A 12,933-nucleotide genomic window follows, 5' to 3' on the forward strand; every position below is an offset into this window, starting at 1 on the left:
TATATATATATATATATATCCATGTGTTGATTCAAATGTTTCGTGTTACACGGGACATTAATGCAATAGCCATAATGCAAAACAACATTATTTTACATGATGTGTGTGGAATAACTGGTTTGACAGATTACATGGCTTCATCTCTTGTTGAGGTAGGGCTATTCTGCGTTCTGCATTTGTAGAAAGACAATGAAAGCTTCGGACTATAAGGTTCTATTTGGCATAAAAATAAATACAAATGAGTTGATCACATAATTTATGTTTAGCTGGTTCTTCATCTGTCTGTGAAGTTAGATTTTTCAAAAAGTAAATGAAGTGACATCTTTTGAAACCATAAAGTTATATCTGTATAAACCCATTTGAACATGGCACTATAAGGTTCTATCTGCAATCCAATCACCAGCCTGAACAAATACCGACGGACCAATCAGAATATGTCTTTGCCATCTCCCTCTAAGGGCCAATAGAGTACCACAGTATGAGTCATAATACCCATAAAACCTAGCGGTCAAACAAGGAAATGGTTCCAATAGTTTTTCCACCATTCATTTTTCCCATAAGAGATTTTAGAAAGACTTAAAATAAGGGCTGTGTTTTGTGTAGGCTTACCCTGGCATGACGTTTTGATAACCATGTAAATCTCTCTAGGACAAGGTGACTTTTATTGATATATTCGCCTGTATTTACCCCCCCAATAATACAAATAAATAAAATAATTAGCTGCTAAATTGGCTATCATAAATAACTAAAAATGCCATGATGATCTGGACGAGACTGCCGAATCGAGGCAAAGGTAATAATCTCTGGATTAACTATCTAATGTTAGCTAAATGTAGTAATGAATAAAATGGCTGCATTTCTTTAAATGGACAATTCTGTGAACTCTCTTGTGCAAGTTTTTTAAATTGACACAATATCTGTTAGCATAGGTGTCAGCTAGAGATGACATGCAGGAGCTTGCAGGGATTTGTAGTCTTGCATGATGTCTACTTTGATGCTAATTAGCATTTTCAAATCTGAGCGTAAATAGAGCAGAATATATTGATAAATCACCTTGTCCAAGAGAGATTTACACGGTTAGCAAAATGTCGTGCCAGGGTAAGCCTACACGAAACACAGCCATTATTTTAAGTGTTTCTAAAATTCTCGAAGGGAAAAATTTACGGTTGAAAAACGATTGGAACAATTTCCGTTTGTCCGCTAGGTTTTATGGGTATTATGACACCTCCACTGTGGGGCTCTATGGTCTAGGCTAGTCTGTCATCACTAGATGCCACAAAGTCATAAATCCTGCCTATTTCTACAATTTTTCTTCTTAAAGATGCACTATGCAGAAATCGCTCTGCCATTTCCTGGTTGCTAAAATTCGAATAGTTCACCTCGTTTCAGTTTGTGACAAAACAAGGAAGTATAGTGTAGAGAATCATTTTACCATCTAAACGGCTGTGAAATGTCTTTTCCATAACCCAAAAATATTGTATTTTCAGCTGTTTGAAGCTGGTGTAAAAAAAAACGAAAGTAAAAAATGCAAAAACAAAACGGGAAGAACAGGAAGCATAGAAATAGCGCACATAGAACAGATCTACCTCTTCTTAGACTTGCGTTCAATGCGAATGACAGATCTATAACACACATTTGTGAATTTGGTTGCCCAAAAAGTTACATATTGCAGCTTTAAATTGTGATTTTAAACCTAACCTTAACCACACTGAACCTTATGCCTAACCCTAATCTTACATTTTTTATTTTCGTGAATTTCTACAATACAGCCAATGTTGACTTTGTGGATGTGGTAACTAGTGGAAATCCCTAGTCTAGGCAGCAATAAAGGCAAGTAAAAAAAACAACACTGTCAAAAATCTTAAAGTATATGATGTTGGATCGTTGTTCAGTGATGACAGTAATTAGTCTTAATTTCTTAATGTATTGGATTATGTGTTCTGACTCTTATATTGGTAAAAGTGTTATTCTATCATTTATATATTCAAATAGCTACAGTTTTCTTAACGGAACATGTCTAATTCAGAAGTGTCAGAACCTTATGGCTGAACCCAGATTGACATTTCAGAGCCATGAGGTTCTATCTGCGATTGTCCCCCCTGGAATTTACAAATGTCTCAGGATTTTGATACTCTGCACTTTAGGTACCTTTTAAGACCTTAATAGGTTTTAAAGAAAAATTCACTACAAAACAGTTCTGAGATCTGAAAACTTTTATGCTCAATATCTCTGAACTATATTGCACAGATATCGTCCCAAGGTTACTTCATAGGCTACACACACACCAATAAAAATCAGTTTCACTTCCTAATGTGAAACAATGTACTTTGATCTCATTATTGAGGATTGTGAAAATAAAAAATAATCCCACTTGCCAAACATGGTTACCTGACCAAACACGAATTTGCATGTTTACACAAGTCCAATGACATTATTTTCTTTCTATAGAAAATGATAAATGAGAATCACATGGTGTGACATGATATCCTGTGACTTCCTCATTCATGGATTTCTCTGCTGACTTATGCTGATTCAATCCAAGCAAGAAATAATGCTCACATAAGCAACTCTGAGGAACAGGGCATTGTGCTGCGCTATACACTTGGTTAACCAGGAAAAAACAGAAGGCTAGAGTATTGCAGGAACAAAGATAACATTAGCCGTACGCGCACACACACACTGCCGTAGAAGTCACAGCATCAGCAAACTAAAAGACCAGCACAAAAGGAAAGTTAGTCTCAGCTATGTGGCCATTGGCCATGTGTATAATGGACAATCTGATCTGTTTGGAGCCTCCACACACACACACACACACACACACACACACACACACACACACACACACACACACACACACACACACACAGATAATAATAAACATTTCTAAAAGGCTTTCTTTCACCAGAGTTCCTACAAAAGGTATGTCCTTGAGGTGAGTGGCTGTAAAAATAAAATGAAGTTAAAGATAAACAAGGCAAGGTTCCCGTAAAAAGATTTACAGTGAAGAACCTGGACTATAAACCCACAAGTCGTTTTTGGGAAATAATTTGCCCCCAGCTTTTGTATGGCATACTGCCTACCAAGGCCTTGTTTAGACTTGACCTGAAGCTTGTGAAGTGAGAGAAGAGAACCGCACTGGTGCAGCCCTGTTGGATGAAAGGTATTTCTCAACCTGAATAGTCAGCTGGCTGTTGGGCTGCTCAGTCAATAACCTCAAGGGTTTTCTGTATGTGCATAACCCTAATGTGATGTTGGCAGATGAGTGGCAAGGATAGACTGAAGTCAAGAAAATTACTCCTACAATAAGTCTAGTTTTAGCAACTCAACCTAAAAGCAAAGAATCTCTAAAAAGAGGAGCGTGTAAAAGTAGTTGACTAAAAACATAAGCAACAGTGAAAGTGAGAGCTTCAAGCCAAGGATCAGTTCCCTACTAGTGTCTGAGAGTAGGGTGTGTGAGCCTGAGGGCAATAAAATAGCTTTATACACGTCCTCTAAAAGGTTTAAAGGCCCAGTGCAGTCAAAACCGTGATTTTCCTGAGTGTACAAACCATTGGGAACATCTGCTTTTTCCATGACAGACTGACCAGGTGAATCCAGGTGGAAGCTATGATCCCTTATTGATGTCACCTGTTGCTGTCAGTGGTAGTAGAGATGGTGTTCCTTCGAGGAGGCAAGAAAGTGGAATATTTTCACAAGGAGTCGTTTAATTGGATTTCGGAGGAGGAATGGAAGAAAACAAGATGGGAAGAAGAGGTTGAAGAGAATGAGGGAGGTAAAGGTTGAGTCAATCTGTTGAAGATGGCGGAAAAGAGGGAGGTGTGTCGAAGAAGATTGGTGTCAAGTGCAAACCGAGTGAGCCGTATGCCAGACCAAGTTCTGGAGGTGAAATGGAAATGAAAGAGGGCGAGTTAAGTGAGGTGGAAGGTGTGGTGAAGAGCTCGGAGCCCGAGCCTGGCATCGATGGACATGATAAAGAATCTGGTCCAGTAGGAGTGACAGTTTTGGAGAAAGTGGATCCTTGCCTTTTGGCAGATCCATTTGTGGTTTCAGGGTGGGTGGGAAAGGAGTTGGGTGCAGTTGAATCAGTGAAGGTAACCTGTAGTGGTCTTGTGATATTTGTTTGTGTTTCTTCTGCCCAGAGGGAGCGGGCGCTCCGTGTCACGCAACTTGGGTCAAGATCTGTTTCTTGTTTAGGATTAGGGCATCATTGAAAGGAGTGATTTTTGGGGTAGCGTTAAGTGTGGAGGTGGAGCAATTGAAGTTGTAGATTCTTGGTGTTCGTGACGCCCGCCGTTTGATGTGACGCAGACCCGGTGGTGAGCGTGGTGAAACAGAAGAGTCAACGTCAGTCCTTTTGAGTCGCAGTCTTTACCCAATAAAGTCATGTTAGGATATATCAGTTATCCTGTTTCGAGCTTTTGTGCTGAATCCACTGCAGTGTTTCAGGTGCAACGTTTATGGTCATGTTGCAGCAGTGTGTAGGAGGGAGATTCCAAGATGTGGGAAGTGTTCAGGAGGGCATGGGACAGGGGAGTGTGTAGTTTCGATGGATAAAGTTGTGTGCCAACTGTAGGGTTGCCCATGTTGCTGGGGATCGGAAGTGTCCGGTGCGAGAGCGGCAGGTTGAGGTGGCCAGAGTCAGAGTAGTGTGAAGGTGTCGCATGCTGAGGCAGTGAAGAAAGTAGAGGAGGATGGGTCAAGGATCCTGAGAGGATCCCAACGAGTGATTTATGCTTCAGTAACGTTGGCTTCTTAGTGTTCATAGCAATGGTTATCAACTGTACTGCAGAAATCACAGAAAACAGATGTGTTGGCAGCTGCAGAGAAGTAGATTTGACTTCAGAAGATTTACAGGGTGTGCTGAGCGGTGGTATCCCGTCCTCCCAGGCCGTTGGCATGGTGCAGGACCAGATACGGTCAAAGTAGTGGAATGGGGTAGTGGGTTTTTATTGAGTGTAGGGTTAGTTGGAAGTTTTTTTGTATCACAAAGTATAATGGATTTATATTATAGTCCAGTTGGGGGCGGTAATGCAACATGTTGGATGCCAACCGCTGTTAAACCTTGAAGATGTCACTGTTAAATCCACTTCAATCAGTGTAGATGAACGGGAGGAAACGGGTTTAAAAAAAGATTTAAGCCTTGAGACATGGATTGTGTGTGTGCCATTCAGAGGGTGAATGGGCAAGACAAAATATTTAAGTGCCTTTGAATGAGGTATGGTAGTAGGTGCCAGGAACACTGGTTTGAGTGTGTCAAGAACTGAAACGCTGCTGGGTTTTTCCACACTCAACAGTTTCCCGTGTGCGTAATTTTTTTTATTGAACCTTTATTTAACTAGGCAAGTCAGTTAAGAACAAATTCTTATTTACAATGATGGCCTACACCAACCAAAACCGGACGACGCTGGTCCAATTGCGCGCTGCCCTATGGGACTCCCAATCACAGCCGGTTGTGATACAGCCTGGAATCAAACCAGGGGGTATGTAGTGACGCCTCAAGCACTGAGATGCAGTGCCATAGACAGCTGCACCACTCGGGAGCTTATCAAGAATGATCCACCACCCAAACGACATCCAGCCAACGTGACACAACTGTGGGAAGCATTGGAGTCAACATGGACCAGCATCCCTGTGGAACGCTTTCGACACCTTGTAGTCCATGCCCTGACGAATTGAGGCTGTTCTGAGGGCAACTCAATATTTGGAAGGTGTTCGTAATGTTTTGTATACTCAATGTATATGTATATTTTCACACTGAGGTTGGAATAATACTGTGAAATTGTGAATGATGCCCTTTTAGTGTAAGAGCTGTTTGAAAAGACTGACATTTCAGCCTGGTGGGATGGAGTTTTTGGCCTGCCTGGAGACATCACCATGAACTAAATTAGTTAATAGACCAAGAAGAGAGTTCCAAACATCTCTGCCAATAACAGCTAGTTTTCCCCTCCCAACTCAGACTACTTCCAGACAGTCCTATTCTTGCTTGAGAACTTGCTTTTGGCTAAGAATCTTTGTTTCTTTTTGACCATTTTAAAACAATTACAATACGGTACTTAATTGTTACCCAGAAATAATTTGATAGAGATCAAATTTGACCTTTTAAGACAGAGAACACGTGGGCCAATGCTTTACTGGATCCTGGACTTCCTGACGGGCTGCCCCCAGGTGGTAAGGGTAGGTAACAACACATCTGCCACGCTGATCCTCAACACGGGGGCCCCTCAGGGGTGCGTGCTCAGTCCCCTCCTGTACTCCCTGTTCACCCATGACTGCATGGCCAGGCACGACTCCAACACCATCATTAAGTTTGCTGACGACACAACAGTGGTAGGCCTGATAACCGACAACGACGAGACAGCCTATAGAGAGGAGGTCAGAGACCTGGCCGTGTGGTGCCAGGATAACAACCTCTCCCTCAACGTGACAAAGACAAAGGAGATTATTGTGGACTACAGGAAAAAAGAGAGGACTGAGCACGCCCCCATTTTCATCGACGGGGCTGTAGTGGAACAGGTTGAGAGCTTCAAGTTCCTTGGTGTCCACATCACCAACGACCTATCATGGTCCAAACAGTCGTGAAGAGGGCACGACAAAGCCTATTCCCCCTCAGGAGACTGAAAAGATTTGGCATGGGTCCTCAGATCCTCAAAAAGTTATACAGCTGCACCATCGAGAGCATCCTGACTGGTTGCATCACTGCCTGGTATGGCAACTGCTCAGCCTCCGACCGCAAGGCACTACAGAGGGTAGTGCGTACGGCCTAGTACATCACTGGGGCCAAGCTTCCTGCCATCCAGGACCTCTATACCAGGCTGTGTCAGAGGAAGGCCCTCAAAATTGTCAAAGACTCCAGCCACCCTGGTCACAGACTGTTCTCTCTGCTACCGCACGGCAAGTGGTACCAGAGCGCCAAGTCTAGGTCCAAAAGGCTTCTCAACAGCTTCTACCCCCAAGCCATAAGACTCCTGAACAGCTAATCATGGCTACCCGGACTATTTGCACTGCCCCCCCACCCCCCTCTTTTACGCTGCTGCTACTCTATTATTTATGCATAGTGACTTTAACTCTACCCACATGTACATATTACCTCAATTACCTCGACTAGCCGGTGCCCCCGCACATTGACTCTGCACCATTACCCCCTGTATATAGCCTCCCTACTGTTTTTTTATTGCTGCTCTTTAGTTATTTGCTTTTATTCTTTAAAAAAATAATACATTGTTGGTTAAGGGCTTGTAAGTAAGCATTTCACTAAATGTCTACATCTGTTTTATTCGGCGCATGTGGCAAATAAAATTGATTTGATTTACCACAGGAACTCCAGAATACAGTACAACAATATCTGTATCGCACAAGGAGGGGGCATATAAAAAAAACGGGTGATTTGACAACTTTTTTTTTTTTTACAACTTTATTTCCCATAATTTATGGCAGTTAAAAAAACAACTGGTGTCTGAGCTACCAACTAAAGAGTTGAATTACAAACGTCTCCATTCGGTATCATCTGTTGTGTAGCCTTCATCGCAATTATGAGTTTTGAAAAAAACCCAAAAAAACATGCTAATCCAAAATAGATAAATTGATGTTAGAAGTGGAATCGATTAATAGGACTATGTCATCATAACAAATGGATAATTGATTTGGACAGCAGCATTAAGAGAGTGTGTTGGAAATGTGTTGCCTTATATGTAAAAGTATAACATTGATTTATTTATTTGTTTCCACCTTAACCAATTATCTGTGTCTCTCAAAGTGGGAATACAAAGATGGAAGAAACGTGATGTGTATTGGCTTACAAAAACATATACAGAAAACCATCTCAATATATTGTATGTTCTATAATAAAATCAATCCCAACAAGTTAGGCCAAGGAGAAGAAAGAAGCATTTGAATCACACTATAGAAGGGTTAGCTGACAACGTCACAAACGATGCGCAATGGGACAGAAGTCCGTGTGTTGTGATTCTGGATGGCCAGATAGCTAGCAACAATGACAAGAAGCTGCCGTGTGGAGAATCGTAGGTGGCTCGTTTTCTTGTTACCATGTCTTGTTTTGCGGTATTTTGACATGTAACGTCTATGCTAATATGGCAAAAATTAGCTAGATAGCCAACAACTGTAACGATGTATGAGTGCTCATCGTGCAAATGACGCACGCGTCATTTTGTTGCTAAACAACCAGTCTATAGCATCTGCCAGGTTGAAATTGACCTAGCTATGGTTTACATCCCACAAACCATACAGTCTTGCTTGTGTTTCTCGACTACTACAAGTATGATTTGTGCATCTTTAATCTTAACAGGTGATGTTGTTTGACCCAAGTGTCTTGAGGACCAGCCTTGAGTGAATGTGGGATGACTCCTTTACATAATCAATGCTCTGAAATTCCATATTTCAGACATATATATGAATTAATGAATGAATTGATCTATATCAACCTCTGGTGAAGGGGGGTAAGGTTGGCTTTAAAATGCCCATTGAACTATAAGAATGTACAATTTGAATGTATGGTTTGGGTTCCACATCAAACAGTTGCTCTACTTACAACAGGAAAATAAACAGCCAACCACTTTCTCAAAGGGATTCCCTTGACATGACAGTTGACATTACTGTACAGAGTTGAAGTGTCACTGCGCAAGAAGCTAATATTTGCACAGTGTAATCAATAGGAATTGCCAAGCAAGTGTCTATTGCATAGGGTTACTGTGGTTTGTGGACTTGCTGTCAAAACATGATCTTAATCTATTTTTTCTGTGCATATCAATTAGTCTGAGTCATATGTATATTGCCTATACATGGCTCTAATCTGAACCAATAAGTCATGATCAACTGTTTGCCCAAGGTCCAGGAGGTTTCACTCAACCAGAATGACCAACCCAACTGTATTATTATCTAGTCTACTGAATGAAAGACCCACTACCTTTTGTTCTGGGAAAGTAACATACCATGTCACAACTCTGTTCCACATAGAAAACAGGTAGTTGATCATTTCAATGGATGTGGTTCCTCATGCATCAACTGCATGCAAAGTGAAAACTACAATGCATGTTGAGAAGATATGATTGCCATGTATGAGTATTTCCCTGAAAAACAGTTTAATCTCCCCCCAAATCCAATGCCATCCATCCACAAAATAATCACACAATCTGCAATAACTGTTAGATAAAGACAGCTTCCACTGAAATTAATGACAATGCGTTTTTCCCACTGTATTACCAGTGCCTCAAGGGGTGCAGAGAGCCTACTTGACCTACTGTAAAGTACAGATCACAGCAAACCATATACAACCGCAAGGTGCTAAACCAACTCCCAAATCCATGAGGGGTGTGTGTTATTGTCTAAACATGTAACAGAACAGCCTCAGGAGCCCAGACCAGTAGTAATTTTACCAGTTACTGGCGTGGTTTCAACTTTTTACATTATTTTTCACACTTATCAACCTTTTTAGTATGGTTGTTATTTTCTTTACATTTATTTTGGAGGGTTAATGTCATGTCCACAGTGATTGAACCGATCATGTAAAAGGTTTTAGACACTCAAAATTGAGAAATTTTACTGACGTGTGATTAAACATCTCAAGATCCTCCCAAACTATACAGGCTGAATGTGGCTCCACATGTGTCCAAATGGACCTCCAGCCACACTAGCAATGTAGGAAAAACTCAGTCTTTTGGAAGACTAGGTGGATGTTCTGTGCATGGGGAGTAGGGTGCTGGTGTTTGATTTGGAATTGGGCATTTCATTCAACTAGGTCCCCTTGAAAGCCCCATAAACTCTGCCTAGTGTGTCATCTGTTTTGTGTGATGGGCACTCTGTTGTAAATGATTAACAATGCTGATGTGTAAAAATCTCCTCTTAGTGCAACATCCTTATATTAACAATGAGAACAATGATTTCTCCTCATCTGAAGTGGAAACTAATGGAATCATTCAAGTTGCATACACAAGTAGGACACCCAGCCCTCACACGCATCCATACCATCACAAAAGAGCTAAAGTTTGTTTTCACCATTTAGAAAATACATGTGGAAGGTTAAATGAAAATATACAATTACTAATACAACAGTTAGAATGAAGAGATATAGGTTTAGGATGATTGAAAAAAAAACGACTATTGTATCTAATTCTTCCCTTTGCAGCGCACTCTCGGGTTATTTTCTTGGTTTATAGGCGAGAGGTAAAGTGTATTAAAAAGGCATCCTCCTCCTCTTCTTTCTTTCCATTGGCCAGCGGACTCCATCACGCAATTGCTTTTGCCTCTGGCAAGAATGCCTCCCAGTACTTTATCAGCTAAAAAGAGAAGAGGGAAGAGAAGTACAAGAACATTGTCAACCATGTTCCCAAAACAATTCAGATATTCTTGCCGTGGGAAACGGCCTTAATGTACCAAATACCTCATGCACTATGTAATGTGTATCTGACCCAGTCTTTATTTAGCAAGGTCCATATTCAAAACATGTCTCAGTATGTGCTTATATAGGCTCAAATACCCCTGTCCAAATGAAAAGGCTAAATGTACCCTAGATCAGACACTTTATGAATACAGGCCCAGTGAGCAGAAACGTACCTGTTGCTGTGACTGCAGCAGAGACTCCAGGTATTTGACGATCTGTTTCTTGAAATCTCGAGCCTTCTCTTTCTGTAAGAAAAAAATTACAACCCAGATAATACACTGTGTTTTTCTAGTCTCTGTCTTATCCAGCACCTAACCCGCCAGAAGAAAAATTACTTACCTCAAACCTGAGCACCTCCTTGCGAACTGTAGCAGACACTCTGTCAAAGTCTCTCTCGTACTGAGTCACCTTGGCCTCCCACTAGGAAAGAGAGGAGTTGAGAAAGGAGGCACAGTTGAGTTGGCATGTAAGCAATGCACACTTACTTCCCTTTAGGTTACCATTTGGTTTGTATGCTAATGAGTGTACAGTTGGGAGTCAAATCCAGTATACACAGTGGATCCAAAGGATCAATGTTGAGAAACATTCTAGTGGTGGGCAATGGGTGAAAGGCACAATCTGCAAGTTAAATTTCTGGTAAAAAGTGATGCCATCACTTTTTGGAGGACTGAGGGGGAGAGTCTTTGAAAGTAAGAGGAACGGGTTCATTTTATTGGCATGAGTCAAACAGTGACTTTTGTGTCACGTGGTTTGTGTATGTACTTGGTCTGGTTGCAACAGGGGACAGAACTTCCTGACCGTGTGTTTAACTCTGAGACATTAGGGCACGGTACAGAAAATGCTTTACAACGGAAAAACACAATTATAATCATTTATTGGAAAAGTCTGTATTCCCTCCCTTTCCAGTTTGTTTTCTTCCATTTGGTACCTAATTAACAACCCTGAGAGACAGAAGGTATTGGGCAGTACAGGTGTTGGGCAGCGCTCTACCTCAGTGATCTCATCCTTGGCCTGCTGCAGCTTGTCAGGCTTGTTGGCCCACAGCAGCTTGGCCTCTGTCTCCCTCTTCTTCTGCAGCATGTTCTGAGCATCTTGCCAGCGCTGCCACGCCTTCATCCGCTGGTCAAAGGAGGCCTGAGGACAGAAACACACACACTGTTTAAAACGGTCTCATCTCAGGGTGACCGTTATTATGGTGCGTTGCCTATTGCTGCGACTGAAAACGTTACTCTTATTAGGGCTGTGGCGGTCATGACATTTTGTCAGCCAAGTTATTGTCATGCAAAGACTGACGGTTTCACAGTAATTGACCGTTAATTAACAAACGCGTTTAGCATCACCAGGCCTCCACGCATACAGGCCTTCATGCCTTTGGAACAGCTACATTTAAAAAAAAGTAATACATCAATTTAATATACACCATCACAAAAAAGTATTTATTTATTTTAGTCAAGTCTAAAGAAACATATGAAGAAAATGGATTTCAGAAGAACAGAATATGAGTTGGCCTACTGTATGTTATCTGGCTATGCTCCATGCAATAGGCTTGTTAATTTAGCTGACAAATGCTTAAAGTCCCGTGCCATTATTGTATACTGAACAAAGATATTAACGCAACATTCAACAATTTCAAAGATTTAGCTGAGTTACAGTTCATAAAGAAATCAGTCAATTTAAATAAGTTCATTAGGCCCTAATCTATGGATTTCCCATAACTGGGCACTGCCAAATTCTCTAAAATGACATTGGAGGAGGCTTATGGTAGAGAAATTAACATAACATTTTCTGGCAACGTCTCTGGTTGACATTCCTGCAGTCAGCATGCCAATTACGCACTCCCTCAACTTGAAACATCTGTGGCATTGTGTTGTATGACAATACTGCACATTTTAGTGGCATTTTATTGCCCCCCAGCACAAGGTGCACCTGTGTATTGATCATGCTTTTTAATCAGCTTCTTGATATGCCACACCTGTCAGGTGGATGGATTATCTTGACAAAGGATAAAATGCTCATTAACAGGGATGTAAACAAATTTGTGCATAACATTTTAGAGAAGCTTTTTGGACCAGCACTTTACATATATCTTTTGTTCAGTATATATTACATGATTTTATAGTAAGAATAACTGAACTTTGCTGAATAAAATAGGAAGGATATTTTTCCCATTCCAGAGCAAGTGCGCATATGAAGTGGCTATATTGAGCGTAAAAGTGATCATTTGAAACAGGTCCTATACGCTTGATTTAGAGGTATTTAGCAACTTTAGTTGTGAATGATACAAACCTTAATGTCTTTAGAAATCAAAACATATGGGCTGATTGATGCGACTATAGGCTATTGATGATTTGAGAAAGTCGGAAAAAAAAGTGCGCTCTGTTCCTTGCCTCAGGCTGCACAGCTGTTCTCTCAAGTGATCATATTTTCACTATTCTCAATTTAATCCGCTCAAACTCATAATACATTTTTTTACCCATTTTTGTGATATCCAATTGATAGTTGCAGCGATGAGAAGATTGTAACTCCTCAGCGGCCTCGGG

At 41.0% G+C, this 12,933-nt stretch overlaps 1 protein-coding gene across 4 annotated transcripts in view; it reads right to left on the reverse strand.

Moving 5' to 3' along the window:
* Nucleotides 1-9,108: 9,108 nt before the first annotated feature.
* snx1a (sorting nexin 1a) overlaps nt 9,109-12,933 on the reverse strand; it is a 34,697-nt gene continuing 30,872 nt past the window's right edge. For all 4 annotated transcript variants that reach the window (XM_041837773.2, XM_041837775.2, XM_041837774.2 and 1 more), the window contains 4 exons: nt 11,384-11,527; nt 10,733-10,813; nt 10,567-10,638; nt 9,109-10,289 (listed from right to left, as the gene is read on the reverse strand). In XM_041837773.2, the coding sequence (XP_041693707.1) occupies nt 10,239-10,289; nt 10,567-10,638; nt 10,733-10,813; nt 11,384-11,527 (348 nt within the window). In that variant the 3' untranslated portion in view covers nt 9,109-10,238. The remainder of the gene's footprint in view (nt 10,290-10,566; nt 10,639-10,732; nt 10,814-11,383; nt 11,528-12,933) is intronic.

This window comes from Coregonus clupeaformis, chromosome 19, assembly GCF_020615455.1.
Source record: "Coregonus clupeaformis isolate EN_2021a chromosome 19, ASM2061545v1, whole genome shotgun sequence".
NCBI classification, from domain to species: Eukaryota; Metazoa; Chordata; class Actinopteri; order Salmoniformes; family Salmonidae; genus Coregonus; species Coregonus clupeaformis.